Source organism: Lepisosteus platostomus, chromosome 7, assembly GCF_059453375.1.
Source record: "Lepisosteus platostomus isolate fLepPlt1 chromosome 7, fLepPlt1.hap1, whole genome shotgun sequence".
Classification (NCBI taxonomy): Eukaryota; Metazoa; Chordata; class Actinopteri; order Semionotiformes; family Lepisosteidae; genus Lepisosteus; species Lepisosteus platostomus.
In genome coordinates, this window is record NC_142617.1 from 20529253 (window position 1) to 20554839 (window position 25587).

Consider the following 25587-nt stretch of genomic DNA (forward strand, 5'->3'; position numbering starts at 1 on the left):
ACTTTTTCCTTCTCTAAAACACTTGTTCCTGCCATTGTGTACATTAAATTTGACTTCTGGTCCTCATTCCTCAGATACCCAGATACAGGAAGGAGCATCTGGCAACTCACAACTCAACCATGGAGACCCCAGTGGAGTCAGTTGTCCTGCGGGCTCTGTCTGGACTAATGACCATCCTGTCTGTCTGCGAAAATAGTCAGATCAAGTTGCTGGTGCCTCTTGTGTACCGTAGAGCAAATCTCTGCCTGGAGAGTGTAGGTTTCTGGGGTGTTTCTTCAGATATGTTTCTACGTAAAATCCAAGTAGGACCATTGTTAATGTTTATCAGTCACAATGTTTGTACAGTGAGCGACAATGACACTGGATTTTATAGCATGTACAGTATTTTGTGCATGTAGAAGTGAAAAGAAGTGGGAATGTTATGGGTAGTACAGTATGTGTAAAGTACCACTCGCCCCATGCATCTTTCTTACAGGAGAGCCATGAAGTCCGCAGCACCACTGTGCTTCTTCTGGGGCAGCTGGTCAGGCTGGGTTCAGAGGATGCTGCCATAAAAAAAGAGGTCCACAGCTCCCTGGTCAGTCTGCTGCTCAATCTCACTGACTGCTGCCCAGAGGTCAACGAGGTAAAGACACACAGCTGCTCTTGGCTGGAGTCAGGCTGTGAAACTGGAGGGCACAGAAGAGGGACTCAGTGGCGTCTCTGGTCTTTCTTCTGTGCATGGCAGACCTTTGAGTTTAACAAGATTTCAGTGCTTCTTACAGGAATGCCTACAGCTGTTTCCATAAACTGTGGTTCTACACTGAACCAGTGAACCTGTAGACCTTTGTGCATGTGAGAAGTGGCAAGTGTGTTGTCAAATAGTATAAATTTGGAAAAATCAATAATCAAAAATGTATTTATTAAACTTTTATGTTATTTATATTATATTATATTGATACCATATCAAAATGGTAACTGTCTGAATCGGACATCCCTGACTCAAGAACTGTATTTTGACACATTTTCTTCGGGTTGGTGCTAGAGTCATACCTGAAACATTTGTGAATCAAATGGCTGATTGTATCTTTTTTAACATAAGTTTGGGATATGGGTCATGTTTCACATAGCAGATGATGGCTTAAACAGATCGGCATGATGTCAGGTTCAGATCTGAAACAGGTGCAGCTGTGGATGTGACATCTACCAATTTTCATTTCACCCAGTCTGCATTATTGTTTGACACCAGACTCCTCCAGTACCAGCAATTCTCACCCAGTATTTGACCAGGACTGTTTTCAAATTGGGGAAGCAAAAAATCACTGCCATCATTGTACTGTATGTATCAAGTTCAGAAATCCAAAAACGTCTTAGAGATGCTATCATTGTTGCATAGACATATTTCAGATCTAGCCTAATTTTTTGTAAATACTGAACTTCATCTTTCAATATATTGCCTATATGAAGATTAACGCTGGTTTTAATGGTCTGGATTTCTCTAGGCCTGCAGGACAGTTCTGTGGGAGGCTATGCCATCAATGGGCTCCTCTGTTATCACAGGACCTCTGGAGGAGACATTCAGCCAAGACAAGGAGCTCCAGTTCATTAAGGACATGGCCAGCATTCTGGTGAGCGAGGATCACCTGAGATTGTCTTCTGAATTGATGGAGGGAGAAGAAAGCAGCCATAAGGCACTGACTCCTGTCTAGCAGCAAACATACTAGGATTTCTTTATTTGCGATTAGTATGATTTAGGTAATTAATGAATACTATCTGAGATAAAGCATGGCCATTTGGATCTTTACATAACAAAAACTTGAGTCTGTGTCCCAACTGTGTATAAGTCTGAAATATCTGCAAGTGACTTCACATACACCATGAATGTCAGCCTCACTTCACACTAGATGGTGCCCAACCTCAGTATGAGTGTAGGATGAGTGTGTGCTTCAACCAGCATCGACCCTAGCTTCATGGGAGCCCTAGACAAGACCTTTGAAAGGGCCCCTCCAGATCAAGATTTGCACATACACTACTATTGTCAACTCCCAACACAACCTTATTTTACTACTTAGAATAATAAAATAAATTAATTATATAACTAGAAAACATTTATTAACCAGCTTGAAGAATGCATAATAAATAACTTAGAAACAAGAACACAGACACATTTGACAAAGGTGATGTGTATTAACACTGAAGGTAATAAAAAGGAGGATTAATAACAATAAATAATGATAAACAGGATCTCTGTTACTTCCAAATTTTAGCAAATCGTAACTTACAAAGTACTGAATTGAAACTTTGTAGAATACCGGAGAAACTGCATGGAAAACAATGTGTTTTAATACTGATTACTAAAAAATTAACAGTATTTGTTACTGTACTTTCACTTTCACACTTTATTTTTCTGTGAATTTGTTAACTTCTAATAAAACACATCAAGTAGTCTATGTGTCTAGCTTGAAAATGTGACTTGTCTACAGTTACTCATATTGTGCATTATTACACTGACTTAACTTGGTGTACCTCTGTTTTGAGATTGCTTATCCCGCTCTTCTTTTCTGTGCTTCAGAAACATTACGTTACTGGGCTTCCATTAGTATAACCAACAGCAGCAACAGAGAGAGTTGCTATAGGGTATTTTTCACTCTCATTTGAATGTAACAATTAAAAATATGTTGTGTTGCAGTTGCGTGGTTTGCCTGTGCTTAGGGCTAGACCTGGCTCCAGCCTGCTTCCCTGTAATTGAGTGCTGTCTGTCACAGGGGGCTTTTTGCACTAAGTGGAGTGGAATTTCACACAGCCCTTTAATATCCTCTGTGTACAGATAAAGAGATTCCCTGGCAATGTCAGCCTTTACCAGAACTGTGCCCTCAAGTTTGCAAGGAGCAGATGTCCATGGGTTCGAGAGAGTGCTGCCATCTTCATTGGTAAGAGTGTTGACAGAGCTTAGACACAAGTTTAGACATCACAAAGCTCTTTTGATTTTACCTCAAATTGCTTTGATTTAGAAGATATTCCGTTACAGAATATCACACTGTGGTACATTTTTGTCATGTTATCTCCTGTTGGTAAAAGGTTCTTGGACAAAATTGGTCTTTCTCTGCATATCACATGATGTTCAACAGCTGAGTTCGTGTGATACAGTTACTGTAGGCAGCCTGTATGAGACATGTTCCAAATCTCTGTACCAGATGTCTCCCATATCAATACTGTAGCAGACTGTTCAGGGCACCAGTTTCTTGCCAGGCTTACATATGTCACCAGGAAACAAGCCGTGATGATGTTGTGTCCTTTCAGAGTCTCCTGACTGTTGTCTAGTATCTCTGATTGTTAAATCTCTGTTGTTTCAGGCCTCCTAGTGCAGCAGCGGCAAAAGACCCTCTGCTCATGCTTGGCCATCAGAAGAGCCCGTCAAGGTGAAGAAACCTTCCTGTTTCTCTTTGAAGAAGTTCCAATATGTTGAGCAGTTGTTCTTGCTGTCTGTAAGCTTTAGCATACCAAACAGAGTACCAGAGTGCAAAGACCTTAGGGTCTCTCAGCATTGAGCAAATTATGTTTAATTTCAAATTCAAAATACATAATATTTGCAGTCAGAAGACTTCCCTTGGTAATGCTTTATATCTGTTTTTAAAGCAACTGAACTGTGATTTGTAATGCTTTGAGAGTTTTATGCCTTTTTATACTACTGTATGTGCAGTTGTTCTTCATATGAATGTTAACAATAATGAAAGTTGTGATAACGGTGTCTTTTCTTAGATAAATTTCACTTAGAGAAAACCGATCTCACACAATAAATCTTATTCTCTTTCTTTAATCCCACTTCACTTGGTTCTGGCCATGCCATTCTGATCTGTGATCTTTACAGCTGCAGCTTGTACTTGCTGCTGTGCAGAATGAACAGGTTTTCAAGAGTAAAAGGGTTGTTTATTTTCTTCCCCAGGACTGAGGGCACTCCTGCAGGATCAAGAGCCCCGGGTGCAGGAAAGGGCTGCCGAAGCTATGAGTTTATTCAGCCAGCCCTGAACAGCCATGTCGTTTTTTGAGCTGGGGCTTACAGGGGTGCCCGACTCTGGAGGTTGCAGCCAGAGATACATGAGAGCCCCCTGTTCTTTGGAGACTCTGTGTGCTGAACCCAAAACGCCTGAGTCAATCACTATTGATGTAGTATAATAAACAAAAAAATAATAAAAGTATACTTTTAATGTTTATTATTCAAAATGCTATGACTGATGAAGCCGACTTGAGGTAAAGTAGCACTGTATTGTAGAGCACTTAAAGTACCTTGGAAAATTAGTCACCCCTATTTTAATTACATAACACCCTTCCGTTATGATGAATTTGAAATGATGTATATGCATTTTCTTGAAGTTAAAATTGTTCATCATTATCTGAATGCTGAATATTGATAAGGGAAACCAAATTAATTTACAGTTAGAGGTTGGGAATGACAAAAAGCTACAAGGAAATTTGAAAAACCCTGGACAGTATCTGGAAATGGATGGATACATGGAAAATTAAATATTGTAAAAAAGATGTTCAAAATCTATAACCATCTTTTATAATCTATTTCTGGGAGTACAATCCCATGAAATAAAAAAAAGATTCACTCACACATCTTTAGAAGAATTAAGACAAACACTAACCTTTTAGTAAAAGCTCTCTCTCATGGGAGAAAAAGATCACTTTCTATACATTCACAAATGATCAACAAAGAACATAACTATCAATGAAATTATTTATATACACTCTAAATGGAAATCAAGTTGATTTTCTGATGTATTGATATAGGCTTGTTTTGAAATTCAAAAATACTGTAACTGACACCTAAAATAGGTCTTAACAATTCAAAACAAAAAGATTTTAATATAAGTTGGTACAAATATAATTTCTCATTCAGTCTAAGTCCAAAAGGCATTAAATTATATAATTAATAAGTCTCAATCCAGTCCTATTTTAAATTTTTAATTAATCTCCATAGCAGACAGGTATTTTTCGAGTGATGAAACAGAATGACCTGTCATCTTAAAATTAACTCCTACTGGACTATCTTGTGGGGCTGCACAAGATTGCTGCCTCAACACTGGGGCTCTGTGATTTAGTTACCTGGGAGCTATCAGTGTGGAGCTTGTATGTTCTCCCCGTGTTCTGTGGGTTTTCTCCAGAGGCTCCAGTTTCCTCCCACAGTCCAAAGACATACTTGTAGTTTAACTGGCTTCTGGGAAAACTGGTCCTGGTGTGAGTGTATGCATGTCTGTGTCTGTGTGCAGACTGAGTGAGCTTGTCCTCATTGCTTGACTCTGGCTCCCCTGAGACACTAACTTGGATGAAACTATTGGAAAATGGACGGATAGTAGTGAGGTTATGAACACGTCATAACTATAATGTCAACGTGATCCCTGAAGAAAGGAGACATTTTTTGCAGTGGCTGATTGGTCTGTTAGCTCTTAACTTCAAAGTCAGATTAACTTCAGGTTCAGATTAATTTAACCTGTCCCTGAGCTGGTTAAAAATAGTGGATATGTTGCTGTAGTTACTTAACTGGATAGAATTAAATCCTGCTTCATGAAACTGAAAATCCTGACTTTTAACAATATGTTTACAAAAGATACCTGGTTAACTGAGTAAAAACAGCCCCCTGGACTGGAGACACCTAGTCTAAATGCAAGGGGTTCTCACTCAGTAGCTCTGTGCCCACTAGAACCACTGCAAACCACAGAATTTCATGTGAAGAGTGTTTATTGGAGGAATGACACAGCAGTTGATGCTGCTGTAATCAATTAATTTATTTAAATTTGTGCTGGAAATCACATTCTACTATAATGCAAAATAACTGGAACTTTACAATACTTCTGTTCTTTCTAACATCTTTGAAATTACTTGTCTGTCATGCTTTCCCTCAATTTATGCATGGTCTTTTATTTCCAGTTCTAAAAATGTACATAGCACTTTGTTCAAGAACTGTCCTTAAATGCAGAAGGCTGACTCTAAGACAAACTCTTAATTCATTTGATGTTGTGATCTGGTTCCTATTAGTGAGGCTATCCTCATGTCAGGTTTTAGGGAATCTCAACAGAAGAACATCTGAACTTCAATGAAGTACTGTAGCTTGTTTTATTTAACTCCAATTTTTAAAAGTTTTTAAAGATACACGTGAAAATGGTATAGAACAAGAAATAGGAAAAAATCACTTCCAGATATGATTTTATGATTCAGTGATTTCATATGTAGAACGTTTTTTTTAGCATTCAAGATGTCCTCTAAATCTGGGACATGCTGATGCACTAATCATTATGCTTTGCAGGGTGCATCTTCTTCACTACCTGCAAAGAAAAAAAGAACAACAATAGTCATGACAATTAATGTCCTTTTAGAATCCATTATGTACAACATTTTATATAAGACTTTTATTATAGTTGTATTAACACAGAGGACTGAGCCCGATATAACAAAAATATGTAGTTAGTTTATTCTGACAAACTGCAATTACACTTGTGTGTAAAAATTTGGTTAAAAATATTGGGTTGCATTATCTGTAACCTCTGATCTGGGAATTTACTCTGTATTTAAAATTCTAGAATTAGACATTTAGTGTTAGATTAGCTTTTTGATCAATTTGACAAAATACAATCAAAATCTTTTTAAAATCAAATCAAAGAATACTTTTCATAACATGAACACCAAACTTCAATTAAGCACTTTCTGTGTGTAAAGACAGCATACTCTATGCAGGAATGAATGACTTATTTCATAAGCTTTCAATTCTTTCTGTGCATCTCCTTTAGAAGTAAAGAAACTAAAGACGAGATTTAGTGATAATATTCATTATGAGACCAACTCACTAAAAAAGGTCAGGGTTTAGTTTCAGAATTTGTGATTGGTGAGCGAGTCAATATTTTGAATTAGTCCAGACCTAGAGTTGGCCCAGTCACTGGACCACTTGAGCCTAAATGAAGTTATTTAGCTTTTGCTGGTTGTGAGCCAACCCTTACCAGAGACAGGGCAGTTTCCCCATTTTTGGTCTTTGTCAAAATCACCGGTTGCACACCAGGGAATGTTCTTATTATTTTTGGTTGTGCATTGGAAATACAACTGGTCCTCATAGTAGAAAGGGAAAACGCAGTGTTTCCCAGGATCATTGCCACCCACTGTGACAATACCTGTATAAGAAAGAGACAGTGTATTGTAAATAACACTTAATTCCCAACACTATTGCCGAGCAGCCATATCACCCTGCAACTCACAACTGGTAACCCACTTAAGCTAAGCAGGTGTGAGCCTGGTCAGTACCTGGATGTGAGACCTCCTGGGAGAAACTAAGGTTGCTGCTGGAAGAGGTGTTAGTGGGGCCAGCAGGGGGTGCTCACCCTGCGGTCCATGTGGGTCCTAATGCCCCAGTATAGCGACGGGGACACTATACTGTAAATAGGGCGCTGTCCTTCGGATGAGTAGTAAAACTGAGGTCCTGACTCTCTCTGGTCGTTAAAAATCCCAGGGCGTTTCTCAAAAAGAGTAGGGGTGTAACCCTGGTGTCCTGGCCAAATTTCCCATTGGCCCTTACCAGTCATGGCCTCCTAATAATAGCTGATGTGTGTCCTCCCCCACTGATAGCTGATGTGATAGCTCTGGCGCACTATGGCTGCCGTCGCATCATCCAGGTGGATGCTGCACATTGGTGGTGGTGGAGGGGAGTCCCCATTACCTGTAAAGCGCTTTGTGGAGTGTCCAGAAAAGCGCTATATAAGTGTAAGCAATTATTAATTATTATTATTATTATTATTATTATTGACAGTTCATGGTAGTAAATGCATAATAACTTGTATCTGAGAATGAATGTGATTTTATTATATGAGATTACATGAAACTGATAGAACCAACGAGCTACACTGCTACACTGTGATCTTTGAAGTGAACGATCAGCATTCCATGTTCACAGCACATTGTTTCACAATATGTACTGTATTCTATTCCATTTATTGTGTTACAGTATGCATGTTTTGTTTACCGTATATCAATAAATTGTACAGTATATTATATATTTAGAATCCATATGTGAGACTGTAAATTATTATGTTAGATTGGTTCCTAAAAGTCGTCAAGTACTCTCTATTTACTGGTCCAATTTCTACTTTTTCCAGTGATTGCAGTAAAACCCTTACATCACTGCAGGGAGAATAGCTAGACATTTGTCCAAGATAATTTATTTGCTCTGTTTATGTCCAAAAGTGTATTCAGATATGCTGCAATGATGTACACCTTAATTTTAAAAACATTTTCAGTATCAATGGTCCACCACACCTCCACTAATCATCTTGGTTAACTATCATGTTTAGTGCAACTGAAGGGTAGTGGCCTTTCCTTAGATTGAGCCTGATCTTCAGAAGCTGTTTTTCTCAAACAATGGGAATATTCAAAATAAGGGGGAAATCTGATAATGTAAGGGTTTCTGTGTTACTTAAAGTCTTATCTATTATGTTTCAATGTATGTGAAAGGGAGAAGAATCAAAGACAATCTTAAACAGACCTCTCCTCACCAATCACGCTACTTACAGTAGATCTTCATCTCAATGCAGTAACATTAATAAATATTTAGTTTTACTGTTTTTGGTGTAGAGTATGGTTTAAATAAAAACTGATAATGTACTTACTGGTTACATCATTAAGTGGATTGAGTTGTTTTAATAGAATCTGTTTCTGTTATCAATTTCTGCCGATTATACACTGGCTGCTTACCACTGTCAGGGCAGTTCCCCCACTTCCGGTCTGTGTTAAAATCACTGGTAGTTGCACACCAAAGATTATTATGGTCCTTGGTTGTACACTGGAAATATAGCTCCTTGCCATAGTAGAAGGGGAAGACACATTGTTTCCCAGGATCATTGCCACCCTCTGTGACAATACCTGTTTGAGAAAGAGGGACAGTGAACTGCAAGCAAGCAACTGCAACTGCAAGAGAGCCACTGGAGAGCCACTTATTACTGGCAACCCAAGCTGTATCCTAGAAGAAAAGGACACAGGACTGAACCCTGGATGGGATCCAAATCCTTTGCAGGACTTGTGTAGCACACAAGCATGCAGATACAATGTAGACACCAGTTAATATAAATTAAAGCAGTCTTTGAAAGATGGGAGGATATTAATCTGGGGAACAGACAATCATAAAAATGATATGCAGAAGGCATCCCAGGCTGGACTTAAACCCACAAAACAGAAGACTTGAAGCAGCAATGCTAACTACTCTACCACTTGGCTGTTTGATGCTTATTGTTTTTATGACAATATACAGACAGCAGTTAATGTAGCCAACATCTGTTTGGAAGGTGGGAGGGAGCCAGACAATCTGGAGGAAAGCATGCAGACACTTGGAGAACATATAGACTCCTCTCACTCAGATCTAGAACTGACTTCAGTGCTTTGGTGTTTTGAGAGGTGACTCAAAATCCATCCCTATTGGTATATCCTTGACCCAAGATGGCCTCAATGGACCCAATTGTAAAAAGCTGCAAAATGTGGTCTGAAAGAGTCTTGTGAGATGTGAGATTCCACATGAGGAAAAGGAACAGTTACAGTTGGATAGATTCTGCATGAAGAATTCACTCACTCATGGAGGGTAATTTTGCTAATCAAGTTTTTAACCTTTTCTTATTCTGATATAGAGATTGGTCAACATGTTTGAGTATGGAGCTACATCAGCAGGCCTTCGCTGCAAAGGAACAAGTGAAGGTTAATTCTGTGCTGAAAAACAAAATAATACCATACGAAAGAAGAAGAAGGCTCTACAGCAGAAATATTCTGGTTTTTTTCCTACTTTTTAACATGGAACTTGTCTTTTCATATTTGATTTGTCAAAATGTAGAGTCTTGTATGCATGTAAACGTATGACAATATTGTCTTTGCCTATGCTTAATGTGCTTTATGACTACGAAATAATTTATGTGGCAAAATTATTGTTTTCAATTTATTTTATGTTCTTGTTGACATGTTGTATTGTTTATTTATTGAAAAGAGGTTTCAAACTGTATCTAGACTCCTGCCTGGAAGGAAAGAGAGTGAGATATCCTCAGGAAAGGTCTTGCCAGTAATGAATTGGCTGGGCTTACAGACTTGTAAGACTTAGTGTGCTATTTGGCAGCTTGAAGAAGATGTAGCCTAGGCTGTACTGCGGGGAATCCCAGGTTCTGGAAAGACGTGCTGTGCAATGAAGGAACAGGGCTGGCTTAGTGTGCCAGGGCTGATCAGAAGTGTAAGATCCTCTTGAGAACAGGCCATCACTTGGCAAGATAGCAATGTATCTTCGCCTCACAGTACAGTGTCCCTATGCCTTTCTATTGGCCATCTCAGAGAATAACCCAACTGCTGCTGTGTCAGAGTGTTCTGGTTAACAAGTGAATATAGAGAAGTATCCCTGGCCAAGCAAGATCAGCTGGAAAAGTTAGTGAAGAAGGACGGTGATTTATAAAGAGTAAGCTGGTCTGAATATCGCAGTGCCTGGTGCTATATTGTGTGAGGGGTTATGGACTACTAGTTGTGTGTTATGTGAGTTATGAAAAGAGACCCAGGAAGACCTGAAGATGGGAGGAGTCTGTTCAGTCTTCCAGAGATTGAGACAGAAGAAACTAAAAAAATAGAGATGGCACATTGGTACTGTAAGGATTTTGGAGGGGTTGTATGTGTCAATGATTTCTCAGGGACCCTGGAGGTGTATGGCTGTATGCTAACAGTGCTAAGACTCATTCCATTGTGCCACCCTGCACTCGTATAAAGCACCTTTATGTCCTTCTATAGTATAAATGCCATCCATCCATTTAGATCTGTGCACTAATGAACACTGCAGTAACCTACCTGATGTAGGGCAGTATCCCCACTTTGGGTCCTTATCATAATTGGAGACAGTAGCACACCAGGGAAGTCTTGATCCTTCATTTTCTGTAGTACAGTAGTAGTACTGTTTATTCTGGTAGATAAAGGGGAACTGACAGGGAGCTCCGTTGCTGTTTCCACCAGTGGTAGGAGATCCTAGGTTGAGAAGATAGTACCTCAAAATGAAAACTCAAATGTGTCATGTGAGCTGTATAATTTAGCACTTTGAACTACTATATGACAAAGATATATAGAACTTTATTGTTTTCAACAAAAATTCCATAACAGCCCATTGTTTCTTTGGTAAAACTTCTTTGAATTTCACAAAAGGTAAGACATAAATCGTGAGAAAAAAAACTAATTTAGACCCAGACTGACTCCTGGATGTTGACCCAGTTTCAGATCCCAAATCGAGAACTTCATGGCAGGTTTCATACACTTTAGAAAACATCCAACAAGTTATAGTTTTGACATTTGCAATAGGTGAGTAAAAATTTTCAATTCTACTCTTTGTTTTGAAAGCCTCAGATTTTGGGGGATCTAAAGGGCAGAATGTGGCAATTATAGTATCTGAGCAGATAACTTACCGGAGAAAGGGCAGTTACCCCACTTTTTGTCCTTAGCAAAATCACTGGTGGTTGCACACCAGGGAATGTGGTTATTGTTCTTGGTTGTGCATTTTAAATGCAGCTGGTCCTCATGATAGAAAGGGAAGACACAGTGTTTCCCAGGATCATTACCACCCACTGTGACAATACCTGCATGTGAAAGGGGAACGGTGAACTGCAAACGACACTTCAGGTTTGATTTTACTTTTATCCTTCATGTCTAAACAAACTGCTTTACAGATAAGAAATCTAAAGTACAAAGTATTGGCGAATAGAATTGTTTGAATACCAGAAAAAAAACCGATTGTTGTCATAGTACACATTTTTTTATTCACACATGGATTTTTACAATCATTGTGCATTGATTTGTGAGATCAAAGAACAGCAAGACTTTTCAGATCAGTTTAGATTTTGCTTTTGGGATTCACAAAAGCTCAAAAATGCACTTGCATTAAAGACCCTTTTCCTACCATGATTATTGACCACTGTGCTCGAACTTCATTGCTGGCCTTTAAAATGAAAGGATTGCTAAAGAAAATACATGTCCGGTGTCAGCTTAGAGGCTGGAGACACTTTTAAGAGATTTCACATTATTCTCTCATTAAAACACAGTGAGATATAGGAAATACTAGTTTTAAAGCATGTATTGAAAATCATCAAAGAATCTGTGAAACTTTGCAAATAAGTTATATAACTATAAATTGTAAATGGTTTAAAAGACAATCCAGTAGCAGACTTCGCAAAATTTCTTTGCTCATTGTATATACATAGTGTTTTATTCAAAATATGCTAGAATTTAATACATCAATTTGTCTCTATATTTAAACTGGCCATTTACTAAGGCAACAGTGCAACTGCACCTCTCGGCTCGGTTATGTGTCATGATTAGAAGACTTGACCAGCATAATGAATTTATTATTTTAATGTATGATTAATAAAATATCAGTGGACTTTGTTACGATCATGGACAGAACTCCGTACTATCTCCGTATTTGTACTATCTTGTAGTAGACCCTACGCGATGCGGTAAGAGCTGGAGAAAACAGGAAGCGTGCTATGGGAGAACACACAGGGCTTTAATAGTGCACAAAATAATCCATGAGACAGTGAACGGGGGAGAATGGCATCCAAATCCAAACAGGTCCAAAGGCAGGTCAGGGCACAGTCCGGGAGTCCTTCAACAAATTATCCATCCTGGGGCGTGACAAAGTTAAAATCCCCGGGAAGGGGTAAAACACGAACACGGGCAAAAGATGGAGGTCCAAGGGTGATGGGGCGAGATCGTCCAGACCCAGGGCTCAGGAAACGGGAGGTGTCGGGGATGAGGCCTATGCCCTCAGGAGATGGACGTAGGGTACCCTAATGTTGAGCCACGAGGACTGGAGGAGCTAGTCTTTAAATAACAGGACACATAACGGTACACCTGGGGAAGCTTAGTCACAATCACAGGAACAATAACGGGAGTAGTGGAGCGCCCTCTGGGGGAGGGATGTCGGGCGTGACAGACTTGCTACAAGCATGACAGACTGTCATTTCCATGATAATATATTGGACAATTTGTTATGGGACAACTGAATTGTTTGTTTTGATGTTCAGGATGTTTCGCCTACTGATTATACACTGAACTCTTACCACTTTCCGGACAGTTTCCCCACTTCCCATCTGTGTCATAATCACTGGTGGTTGCACACCAGAGGCGATCATGGTCATTGGTTGTGCACTGGAAATATAGCTCCTTGCCATAGTAGAAGGGGAAGACACAGTGTTTCCCAGGATCATTGCCACCCTCTGTGACAATACCTGTATGAAAAAGAGAGACAGTGAATTGCAAGCTGGTGGGAGAACTATTTGGAAACTGAAGCCATAAAATTGTGTGTTTGAAAGCATATTTTTGGTCCAGATTCAGTCCAAATTAAAAGCCCCCAGCCCCCCAAAACAAAATGTTTAGTTTGAACAGAGAAGACTACATGTCGGTCTGATCCACAAATTCAAAATCAAGGCCCTGAGAATGTAAACACAGTGGACTTCTTCAGAATAAAAAGCAAAACATGAACCAGAGGACACAAGTAGAAATGACATGGAAGTGCACTAAAAGTTAGATTGGGAGGTACTTCTTTACCCAAACAATTGTGTGAAAATGGAACAAGTTAGCCAACCATATAGTTGAAGTTGATATTTTGGCCCCTTTCAAGAAACAGCTGGATGAGATCCTTGGATCAATTAGGTAATAATGACCAAATGGGCCAGATGGTCAGAATGACTTCTTGTTTCTAACCTCTAAGGTTCTTACAGTATGTTCACTACAAGTCTTACATTATCTCAAGTCCTTGAGATTTTTGCATCATGTACCCAAGCCTGATTGGCTTTTTAGTGCCATATTGTTACAATACTTATGGTTGCAATGATTTGTGAGATATGAATTTTAATGTTAATTTTCAGTGCAGTCTACGTACAATGGATTTACTTTCAGGATTCTCAAAAGATTACTAGTTGCAGCGGCAAAGCTCAAAGACATGAAGGGAGAAAATGACTTGTGACTCCAGAGGACAAACCATTCATTACAAGAGAGCCACTTATTATTGGTTAGTGTTGCGGCAACACAGACAGTATCCCAAAAGAATAGGGCACAAGGCAGGACTACACCCTGGAGAGGATTGTAGTACATGGCTGGGTTCACTCAGCACACAGGACGTCAGGGACAATTTAAACACACAAATTAACTTATCCAGCACATCTCTGAGAGGTAAGAGAAAACTGGAGCACCTGGACAAAAATAATCCAGTCATAAACCAGGAAACAAGAACTGTGAGCTACTGTAGCATCTCTAACCATACCGTAATACCATTTACATTTAAAAGAAAATAAAACACAATGGACTTGTTGGGATAATAAAGAACATAGCACTAACTTACCTGATGTAGGGCAGTATCCCCACTTTGGATCTTTATCATAATTGGAGACTGTAGCGCACCAGGGAAGTTTTGATCCTTCATTATAAGTAGTGCAGTAGTAGTACTGCTTATTCTGGTAGGTAAAAGGGAACTGACAGGGAGCTCCGTTGCTGTTTCCACCAGTGGTAGGAGAACCTGGGTCAAGAAACAAGAAGCTCAAGGTGAAAACAAAAATGTTTCATATGAGCCCTTTTAATGTACCAGTGTGTCATTATTTTAATCAAAAATACCATAAGAGCCCATTGTACTTTTGCAAGGCTTCTCAAATTTCACAAAAGGTAAGAGAAAACACACGAGAAAAAAATTAATTTAGACCCAGAGTTCGTACTTGATGGGGGGTTTCTATGCATGTTGGAAAACATTAAGCAAGTTAGTTTTAAATTTGTGATTGGTGAGTAAAAGATTCAGTTCTAAATTATGGGTTGAAAAACAATGAGTTAAATATTAATAAAGTGTTAATCATGTGAGATGAATATTTTAGTAACTACAGTAATTCAGCCCATAGTCTGGACCACACCCTGATCCTTACCATATGCTTACTTGCAGAAGATAATTTATGTTATTTGTAACACTTAATAAATGCATCAACAACTGGCTTATTATACAATTGCAAGGTGTAATTTTGTAACCTCCATAATGACCCACTTAAGTTTAGTTGATTTGATACAGCATCCACAGATTACCTACCAATGATAGCGCAGTTTCCCCACTTTTGGTCCTTGGCATAATCACTGGTTGTCGCACACCAGGGAATGTTGTTGTTGTTCTTGATTATGCATTGGAAATACATCTTATCCTCATACTTGAAGGGGAAGATACATTCTTTCCCAGGATCATTGCCACCCACTGTGATAATAGCTGTATGAAAAATAACTGAAAGTGAACTGGAAGCAGTTATTGTGTTTCCCTTGTTTTCCATGCCCAAAAACTTGGTTTTCAGAGTGTGAAAAAAATAACAATATTTACATACAGTACAGTAAATATTGTTACAGCTACTGTATAGGTGACTACAGAAGTGTCTCTAAGAATCTAGATGGGTAACATCTGGCTATGTTTACCTTGGTTTACCTTAGTTAATTAAGTTCCAGGTAAATGATTACAGGTCAATTAACAGTTCAGGAAAAACACCATATAAGGATGATAAAGTCAAGCGAAGGGGAAGAGGAAAAAATGAGAAAGAGGGAAAGAGTTCCTTGTTCCAAATCATCCGAGAAGACTAGATTGGAGCTACAGTAAGTATTTGAACCTTGTAAAGAGAGTGTAGCACAGCCAACGTTTTTCACTCCCAAATATCCACCAACAGCCACTGGAGGGCACCCTCAGCCCAAGAATCGTGCTTAGTGCTTAGACAGCCACATGGGAATGTAATAGTAACTTCATTGCCTACAGCTGCTCCAATTAATAGAATCACCCAGCGTTCACTGCGGTATCTTGCCCAAGCACTATAGATAAGACGTTTATCTGTTTTTCATTTCCTGGAATTTGTTTAATTTCCAATTACTGGTTTTCAAGGAGAATATCCCAAGAAATCCTATCGCTGACGTTCTACCTACAAGAAGAGGTATTGACCAGAGTCAGCAATCGGCACAGGTCCATTTGCCAAAGTAAGGACAGGAACCCTGCTACAAGAGTTTGCATTTAATCAGTTTTAGGGATCTCTGATTTCTTGTGTAAAGAACCCCTCAGTTAAAAACAGGACTCTCCTGGTTAGTGAGTGCATTTTTAGAATAGGGAAATAAGTTTCCATTTATTTTATAGCATTTGGGTTTACAAAGAGAGATGTAAGTGTACGTTTATTCTATTTAGTTTAGAAGGCAGCATATGACTTCTTTTTGGCCTTTGTAGGCATTATATAAGGGTTTGAATACTTTGTAACAGTCTGGAGTTTATCTGGGTGGTAAGGCCGTTAGCCTCTGGGATGCCTTATTTGAAAGTTTGTTCATTGTGTAACTTTATGTTGTATGTTTATGTTGTCTGTAATTTATTGTGTTTATTGTCATTATTAATAAATGTTTGTTTAACCCCAGTGTGCCTGAATTATTACTCTTTTCACCAGAGCTGTGCCAGAGAACAAAGAATTCATGTGTCTCTAACTATTCCGACAGTTTGGATATATTCTTGGCAAAAATCTTTACAAGTTGGGGATCATGGTAATTTATTTTACATATTGATTAATCCACTTGGTCATTTACTGATATTCTTTATTTTTATAACCTCTCATTTGTAACAGTATTAAATGCAAAAGTTACAGAATTAGTGGCTGACAACACAGAACCATGTTCAAAAATGGGAAGAGAAAGAGACCCTGGAGACAGGCTTCAGCAAGAGGACAAGAAAGGCATTAAAACAAGATTATGCCAGCACTCACTAATTAACCATCCTTTTATTGTACAAGGCACTCAAATTACTCACCAAAGGAACCCTCTTTCACTAATTTGGTTTCACCCAAAATATTTTAGTGCAACCAAATGTATACTCAGTACCTTCAACCATATAATAGAACCCCACCTCCTTTGCATTGTACAGTGACCTACAGTAGGTTGTTATTACTGAACATTGAGCTATTTTGCAATAGTAAGATAAAAATGTTTTACTTTAATCTGTACAATGTCTAAAATGTTTTATTTTCAACATTATATCACAAATCTGTTGAATCTCTTTTCAGAAATGGGCCTTAGGGTGCCCACATATGTGAAGGTATGGCATCATTGTCCTACTGTGCTTTTGACTGTCTGATTTTAAGAGGTCACAGAGACATTGATTTCTGTGCTAACATGGGGCCCTCAAAATCCCTCCAGCTATTAGAGAGCATGCAAGTAATTTCCTGTACAAACAGAAAAAAAATGATCCATTCTGCTAAAGTGCAAATAATTAGTAAATCTACATAACCTAGATGCAGAATTTCTGGGCCAATTATGATTCTATATTTTGATGCAATCTGTATTCAATTGTTGTCAGGAGCTAAATACTCTGAATGAGATATTAATAAGTTAATATGTACTGAAATACACCTAGACAATGCAATATTTGTTGTTAAAACATGATAAAAAAGGCTTGCTTGTTCTGGAGTTCTGTATCTGTGCCCCACATACCATGGCCTGGTCACACAACCGTTAGAATTGCAGCAATGTAAGGGTTTTTATTTTATGTAACAATTAGATATATTATTTATTGATATTATGCCAAAAATGCATAACAGAATAACAAAAGCAATAGAATATTTTGACTCGTCACTCAGGGATTACAAAGATCAGAGTTCATAACTTCAGAGACAAAATATATTGACTGTAATGTACAGTATGTTATGGTATACCTTGTAGGTTTTATTATTCAAACCTGATGGGGCAGAGAGAAGAGAGAGAGCTTTGCCTAGCCTTGCGGAGGATACGTTATTGTCACTGAAAGAGTCTGTTTAAAGCAGTCTTTGCAGAGCTGTTGGCTTGAATCTGTCTGCAAGTGAGACAGTTGGCAGTAATGGTGTATCCCAGCTACAGTATAGCTGTTTGCTGAATATACCTGGATATTTAATATGTCAACAAAAATAGAACAGCTGTCTTCTGTTGCAGAAAGAATATCATGAGCAGAATTCTGCTTTTTACTGACTTACTCTTTTGCTTTGGCCTCTAGAAGAAAGGTTTAATCCTGACATGGAGCGCTTGCAGTTAAGGGGTTGGTAAAGTCAAATTGCAAGTTCAGTTGGATAGAGAAGATGAGAGTTATCCAATGAAAATGCTGCTAGCATTTAAGTTACAACATCACAGTTGTTGATTGGTTAGGGTGCTATTAGGTATAGTCCTGATAGTCACCCTGCAGTCCCCTCCTTGGTTGATTGTCTGTTGGGTGATGGACAGTACCTGTACCTCTGATCCTTGGGCCTCTGATCCTTTTCTTGAGTAGAAAGAGATCAGCAGACTCAACTGAGTCAATCTGAACCACATTCCTTTAGGGTGTTTTAGGATAAAGATAGCCTAGAGCTCAAAGGAGCTTCAGAGCATGGTTGCTACACATCAAGCCCACAGTTGTTCGTGTTGGCATTGGCTCACCAGGTCCATCCTCCTTTCCAACAGTCAGTGCCTCTGGCACTCCTTCCCTAGTGGGATAACCAAAGTCCTAAATAGGGATTATCTCACACTTTAGGGTAGCAACCTGACTGGTCCCATTATCTTTATTCTGTTCCGCTACTATGGATCACCTGATACCCTGAATTTAGCCCTGATGAGGGCTCTGTCATGCATTGCTGTAGCTATTGCTGTCATCTTCTCCATCTGACCTCCTAGCTGTTGTCCTCTGCTGTCCCATTGTGTAATCATGTGGTAACCTGAAGCTAAGACCTGGAATTTTCACTGAGTGCTATCAGGGGAAACCACCTGGTTACATGTTGGGGTCAAGGAGTAACACCCCTGTCCTGTCCCTAGTTTCCAGTGTTTTGCTTGTCCTTCCAGTGTGTCTCTGTCTGGGGCTATATATTTCCAGGTCACTCTTTCTTCCTCGCTCAGCATTGAGGTTCGGATGTCCTGAGACCCGCCTAGCACCCGGTCGCCCCACGTCCGTGGCCTGAGGGCATAGGTTTCGATCTGACCAGCTGAGCTCGGGTTAACCCCCGTTCTGCTGCTACGCGTGGGGTCTTTTTTTTGCTCTTCTGCCATTCCACGGCTTGCCTTTCCGACATCCGTGACAGGCATATAACTTTTCTGGACTTCTTCTGCAAAAGACATGACCTCAACCAGCTGCTATTACGCTGTAGTTGATGCATGGTCATGTGTGAAGTTCCCTGGCCACTGTTCCAGTAGGTCTTTCCAGGTTTTGTGCACAGACTGTTGGACTTTCTCAGTTACTCTCTCCTAGTTAGAGAGATGGTTAATCCACCAAGTCAAAGCTTTCCTGTTCTCAGGTTCGGTTCCATCCCCAAACCAGAGGATGCATGGATCATGGATGTGAGCTCATGTACATTTGTGAGAAATGGTTTGTTAACCCTTCAGAATTATCAGTATTCCTGCAGTAATCACTCCTAAAATGTGATCTGATCTTGATATCGGTCATGATAATAGATAAACACAGTCTGATTAAACAATTAACACACAATCAATTCTACTTTTTATGTCTACTGTATATTGAACATTTCTTTAAATATTCAACTGTCTATGCTGTAATCTATAATTAAATAATCTATTATTATGCTCTGTACACAACTCATTTCATACATTATCCTGATCTCACATAATTAGGCTTTTCACATATCACTTAGTAATATTCTGTCTGCTGTCATGTTTAAGTGTCTTGCTTAATGTACACATGAAAATTCATGTCTGGAGAAAAGATGACTGTGGGTGCCAGCAAGTCAGGAAGAGGACCGGTTCGTTCCTGATGAAGCGCTAGTTCTGAATAGTGATTCAGCTGTCCACAGTTCCGACCTGTTCACGAGGCTTGCTGCTGATGCTAACCTCGGGTGGATCCTCTGGTTACTCTCTGGCAACCTCCGCTCTTGACTCTTAGAACAGAGGAAAGTTCTGGCACTCGGACACACTGGCCGTTCCGTGGTTGTCCGGGCTGAGTCTCAAGATGGTCAGGAGGTGCGCTGCGAGAATGTCCTGCCCTTGGGAGCCTTTCTGCTCCTGGGCTGTCCTGCCCTGGAACTGTCTCGCACCCCTGGAATTCTCCTTTAGAATTATTTTTAGAATAGGTTCTAGAAATCTTGGAGCTCTGTGTTGCCTGTTTTACCTGGAGGATCTTCAGCTCGTTCATTGGCTGAAAGTTTAATGGGCATTAGAGACCCACGTGGGTTACTTGGCCCTACCAGTCCCTGATTGGTTGATCAAGGTGAGATATGAGTCACTTACCCCTGACACCTAGGAATGCAGTCCAGATGTCCATCTGGCACTCCCTAGACAGATAGGCGCCAATGGATGACCATTGATCATGATAGCCAGGCTTAGCTAAGTGCACCCCCATCTGGGAGCTATCCCTTATCAAAAGAAAACATCTTTAAATCAGCCTGCATGAATAGTTTCTCTGTGGCTGCACCACAGAGATGAATAGAGAGATGGGGCCTCATTTAGGAAAGCACAGCAACACTTAATTCTGTCTTATTAACAAGCATTGCCACTACAAAAGCGCTATATAAGTGTAAGCAATTATTATTATTATTATTATTATTATTATTATTATTATTATTATTATTATTATTATTATTATTATTATTACCAAAATGTCCCATGATCTCAATGTTTTGGTCACTACCCAAAGCTCATGACTATACTGTAGGCGAGGGAGGTAGATTGTCAGGAAAACTTAAAGCTTTGTCTAAAAACCTGTCTCCTACTTCTTCATCATTATTCCCCATTCCCTCATTCAGAAGAACCTTAACCTCAGAGTTGGAGTTGCTGACTGTTAGGGTTTAGCATGCTTTCCCCTAGGGGGTGCTCCAAATTCCCGAGTCCTAGTTTGATTGCTGTATTATTTCCAGGTGTTAAGAATCAGTGTTGATATACAAGCCTAGAGCTTCGACACTCAGGGCTCAGCGTTAGGATACGGATGTCCAGAGGCCCGAATATAACCAGACCGCAGAGTCGTCTGAGGGCACAGGCCTTGCCAGAGGCATCACTCCCCCTGAGCCTGGGGTTCTGGAGGACCTGGCTCCGTATGTTCTTGGACTGTTCCTGATTTCCCTGTGTCTGTCTGGTTGGATGGATCGCCCCGTTTAGGATTATTGGACTGTGCCCTGATTTACCCCCATAGATTAGCTTGTACCTGGATGCCTTGTTTTCCCCTGTTCACTGGAGCACCTGTTGTCACTGAGCACTACCTTTTTGTTTTCCCTGATGTCTGCCTCCTATTTGTCTCAGATTACACCGCACCGCATAGGGTCTAATCAGAAACCCTCCGTGGAAGGCTGAGGCCCATCTTTGACACTGACTCTCATAAAAATAAATGCCAGATTTATTTTCTTTAGGCAGGAGTCAGCACACACAATTCTTCCTTACATGTGGGCTGTACTGTAACACAACATATGGGTTGTGCTGTATGTCACAACTCTTTATGTAAAACATTTCCTCTCCTGTTCTTAGTTACTGTTTGTATTATTAAGGTAGATAAACACAAATTACATAATTAAACGGAATAGAAAAAAATGTTAAGAGATCATACAGTATTTCCTCACATTAATATCTGATTGCTTTATTTAACTTCTGTAAAATGAAATTACATATAGTCCACTAAATGTCTTACAATTACATACAGTATGTTCCCAAACGTACTTTGTATACATACACATACAAAATAATTAAACTTTCTTTTACCTTTTGTCGCAAGGGATTTTCCAGTAATGAACCCTGCAAAAACAAAATAGCAAACATTTAAAATTTCCACATCTTATGTGACTACACAAATTTATTATGATAAATAAAAAAATAAGAATTTTAGAACTAATGAAGAACACAGTAATATTGAAGACTTTACTATGGTTTATAGAATTAACAACTCTTTTGCTGCTTTATTAACTGAGGATTTCAGAGAACTGCCCTGTTGTGTTTACAGATATTTCAGGATCAAACTGAAGGCAGATGATTGAGGGTAACCCCCTTCAGGAGACTAAGAAACGAATCAAGAGTCTAGGTTTTAGAGTTGAAGAGATCATCGTGCGTTTATTTTAGCTGAAGTTAAGGCACCATACAGTAGCATATTTTTTTCTTTCTCCACATGTTTCCCCTTTTTTATAGCCAGATACTGTATATAATCCAGCAGCTGGATGACTTTCCTTTCATACCTTTCTGTTATCAAAAACTTAATTTTGTTACTACCTGCAGTTTACGTATTATGTCAGAAACACAATAACATTTTGTTAGTAAAAGAAGTGTTTTAAACACAAACAACTTTTTACAGATGCAAGGTAATCAGTACTCAGAGTAACCAATAAATAATACAGAAAGTATAGGCATAAGGTTATAAGCATTATAATTGCAATAATTTTGAGATGATCATAGTGTATAAAAGTCATATAAAAACAATTTTTCAAAACAAAGGATCAGGAGCTCACCCAGGTGGAATGTGAGCCAGAGAACGCAGAGTCTCATGTCTGCAGATGTGTTCTGCTACTGCTCTGTATCCCTTATACTGTATGTAAGAATGAGATAATGTGGGAGGGATATTTATACTGGCGTACTGTATATGAAGTGTGTACTTACTATTTATTTGATTATACCCTACCTGATAGCTCAGCCAAAAATGGCCTGTATTTTAAACCATATTTCAGTTTGATTTTGATCAACTTTGCATACCAGCTTGGTGTAATTTTTGCCCATTCTTCTTGATATATTTGCTCAAGCTCTCTCAAGTCTTCCCATTCAATTCACTGACTTTGAGTCAACTACCCAAGAACATTAATTTTCTTGTTCTTGACCTGCAGAAAGTCCTCCTGTTCAGTTTGTCCTAGTTTTACAGTAGGTCTATATTTTCTTCTAGGAATTGCCAGTACTTTGCTCCATCTTTTGTATGTCTTGACGTGCTTCCTAATCCCTGCTGATTAGAAGCAGAACAATGACAATGTTGCCACCAATGTATTGACAGTAGGGATGGTGTTGATTGAGAGATGCACTATGTTGTATTTGTATCAGATGTAACACTTTGGATTTACACCTAAGAGGTCCAAATTGGTCTTGTCTGACTATAAAATCTTTTGCCAAATGTTTACAGTATCACTTAAATACTTTGTTACAAACCACCTCTGGGAACTGAAACATTTTTAGTTACCTAAAAGAACGCTTTGTGGAGTTACAAGGCAGTGTTTAGTTCCTTTTGTACATTTTGTACCGTACACCTATACTTGTAAGAGCAAACACACAGACAAGACATTGCATTAAGTCTTCTTATGGAAAGTTGTTGTCATATTATTAGGAAAATATCATGGGCCCGTTGTACATGATTTTACTAAATGGTTAACTCTTAAAAAGTTAAGTGTCTTTAAAACAAAGGACATTTAATTAATTTTAGGAACAATTCCACACCCATCCAACCTGGTTGGTCAACTGTAGAAATTGTTAATGAATACAATTACTTAGGACATAAGGCCAAAAACCTGAGATGGAACAAATGTTGTGTTACCATTAATAAAAAAGGCCAAAGGAGGCACTTTTTTTCTTAGGCAACACAGCTATTTCAAGACAGATAGAACTAATTAACGACTTTTCTATAAGTAACTTATTGAAAGTGTCAAAATATGCTGTCTCACTTGTTGGTTTAGTAAATCAGTACTGTTAATTGTAATACGTTGGTAAAAGTCGTGAAAATATCTACAGTAGCAAAATATTTGTGACAAATCAAAACAACTTAAATATCCTCTAAAAACAAATGGTTGTAAAGAAGGCCAAAAGCATTATACCAGCAGCCATATCACCCTGCAACTCACAACTGGCAACCCACTGAAGCTAAGCAGGTGTGAGCCTGGTCAGTACCTGGATGGGAGACCTCCTGGGAAAAACTAAGGTTGCTGCTGGAAGAGGTGTTAGTGGGGCCAGCAGGGGGCGCTCACCCTGCGGTCCATGTGGGTCCTAATGCCCCAGTATAGTGACGGGGACACTATACTGTAAACAGGCGCCGTCCTTCGGATGAGACGTAAAACCGAGGTCCTGACTCTCTGTGGTCATTAAAAATCCCAGGGCGCTTCTCGAAAAGAGTAGGGGTGTAACCCCGGTGTCCTGGCCAAATTTCCCCCCTGGCCTCTACCCCATCATGGCCTCCTAATAATCCCCCTCTATGAATTGGCTACATTACTCTGCTCTCCTCCCCACTGATAGCTGATGTGTGGTGAGCGTTCTGGCGCACTATGGCTGCCGTCGCATCATCCAGGTGGATGCTGCACATTGGTGGTGGTGGAGGGGAGACCCCATTACCTGTAAAGCGCTTTGAGTGGAGTGTCCAGAAAAAGCGCTATATAAGTGTAAGCAATTATTATATTATTATTATTATGGAGAGTGTGCTTCAACCTCTCCATTGTAAATTCACACTACTCCTATCTGGGAAATACCAAGGGATCTTTCATAATTGCTGCAATATCCCTCTCAAACAATATAAAGTAACTCTCTTATATCATGAAAATACTGATGTACTGAATTCTCATGGTAAAGTTTATCTTCCTTGTTTTCATTGTTGTATTTGACTGTGCTGTAAAATAAATTTCCCCTAGAGGATAATAAAGCTTGATTATAGAATAAATTGTCAAAAAAGATTATGTTGACCTTTCCAAACTGCTCATTTGGAAGGGACAGACTTCCTGTCATCTGTGCTTTTGTACAAAATTATCTCTTGAGTTGTTTTGAAAGTTTCTTGGTCTTTGTGATTAAATCTTTGCTCCAAATTCTCTACTTGACGGAGAGACCTTAGAAAGTTACTGTAGGAACATTTATTCTAAGATTATGCGAAACACTATTTATTATTGCACATAGAAAGAGACAACTCAACTAATTATGTGGCTCATTCTGTGCACCTAAAAAGTTGCTCGTGTTTGGCACAGCAAAGGGTTGAATACTTACATAATAGTTTCCATTTTTCTTTCATATTATTTACTTCTTTTTGTTTTTTGCTTCGTATGTGTGGAGCAGGCTGTATATTAGAAATATTAATTGCCATTTCAAAGTGTCATGACTGCAATGTTTAAAGCAACAAAATGCAAAACGTTTTGTGTTATTATACACTGCACAGTACACGCCACTGAATAATAAGCAAGAAATATAAAATATAATATAAAAGACAAGACCTTTCATAGCTTGAATGTGCTCTTTCTTTTTAGACATGCGCAGCGCCTGCATCCAGTAGCAGGATGACTCCTACAGACTGGAAATGGTCAAGTCATACCCAATTGCTGATACTGTATGTTTAATTCGTGCCACAATAAATTCACAAGTAGGTAAGGCTGCCTTTCTGCGACTGAATTGAAATTTGTATTAAGAGTCTGAGTGACAATTCATGCACTGAGGCAGGCAAGCCGTAGTTCTGGCCTTCTTTCAGGTTTGCATTGCAAAATAATTACTCTGGAAGTAAGACAGCTCCCACAGACAGCTAGCAGAGAGGGGCAATAAACTCAGAACAGAGGTCAAAAACAGCCATAAATAAAGCAGATAATAAAGCCTTAAAACATAAAACTGACACAAAGCATCGGACACAGCTAAATAAACTCATTTGTTTTATTTGAGTGTGTA

General features: G+C 39.2%; 2 protein-coding genes across 9 annotated transcripts in view; one reads left to right on the forward strand and one right to left on the reverse strand.

Moving 5' to 3' along the window:
- Positions 1 to 25587, forward strand: part of LOC148658459 (maestro heat-like repeat-containing protein family member 1) — a 53663-nt gene that overhangs the window by 17041 nt on the left and 11035 nt on the right. For 3 of the 7 annotated variants that reach the window (XM_088639691.1, XM_088639690.1, XM_088639687.1), the window contains 6 exons: positions 75 to 254; positions 476 to 625; positions 1482 to 1607; positions 2807 to 2909; positions 3333 to 3398; positions 3923 to 4172. In XM_088639691.1, the coding sequence (XP_088495817.1) occupies positions 75 to 254; positions 476 to 625; positions 1482 to 1607; positions 2807 to 2909; positions 3333 to 3398; positions 3923 to 4005 (708 nt within the window). In that variant the 3' untranslated portion in view covers positions 4006 to 4172. Of the gene's footprint in view, positions 1 to 74; positions 255 to 475; positions 626 to 1228; positions 1318 to 1481; positions 1608 to 2806; positions 2910 to 3332; positions 3399 to 3922; positions 4173 to 25587 lie in introns of those variants that run through there. The other 4 variants (XR_015940077.1, XR_015940076.1, XR_015940078.1 and 1 more) reach the window with 4 other exon arrangements.
- LOC148658460 (epididymal sperm-binding protein 1-like) lies at positions 5717 to 22556 on the reverse strand. Of its 2 annotated transcripts, XM_088639672.1 has the most exons (10): positions 22431 to 22556; positions 21694 to 21726; positions 15086 to 15256; positions 14360 to 14533; positions 13080 to 13247; positions 11427 to 11597; positions 10822 to 10995; positions 8713 to 8880; positions 6972 to 7139; positions 5717 to 6302 (listed from the first exon to the last, which is right to left on the reverse strand). In XM_088639672.1, the coding sequence occupies exons 1-10, from the start codon at positions 22465 to 22467 to the stop codon at positions 6271 to 6273; spliced, it is 1296 nt and encodes a 431-aa protein (XP_088495798.1). In that variant the 5' UTR covers positions 22468 to 22556; the 3' UTR covers positions 5717 to 6270. The 2 variants fall into 2 exon arrangements, with proteins under 2 accessions (XP_088495798.1, XP_088495797.1); XM_088639671.1 differs by lacking the exons at positions 21694 to 21726; positions 22431 to 22556 and adding an exon at positions 20236 to 20296.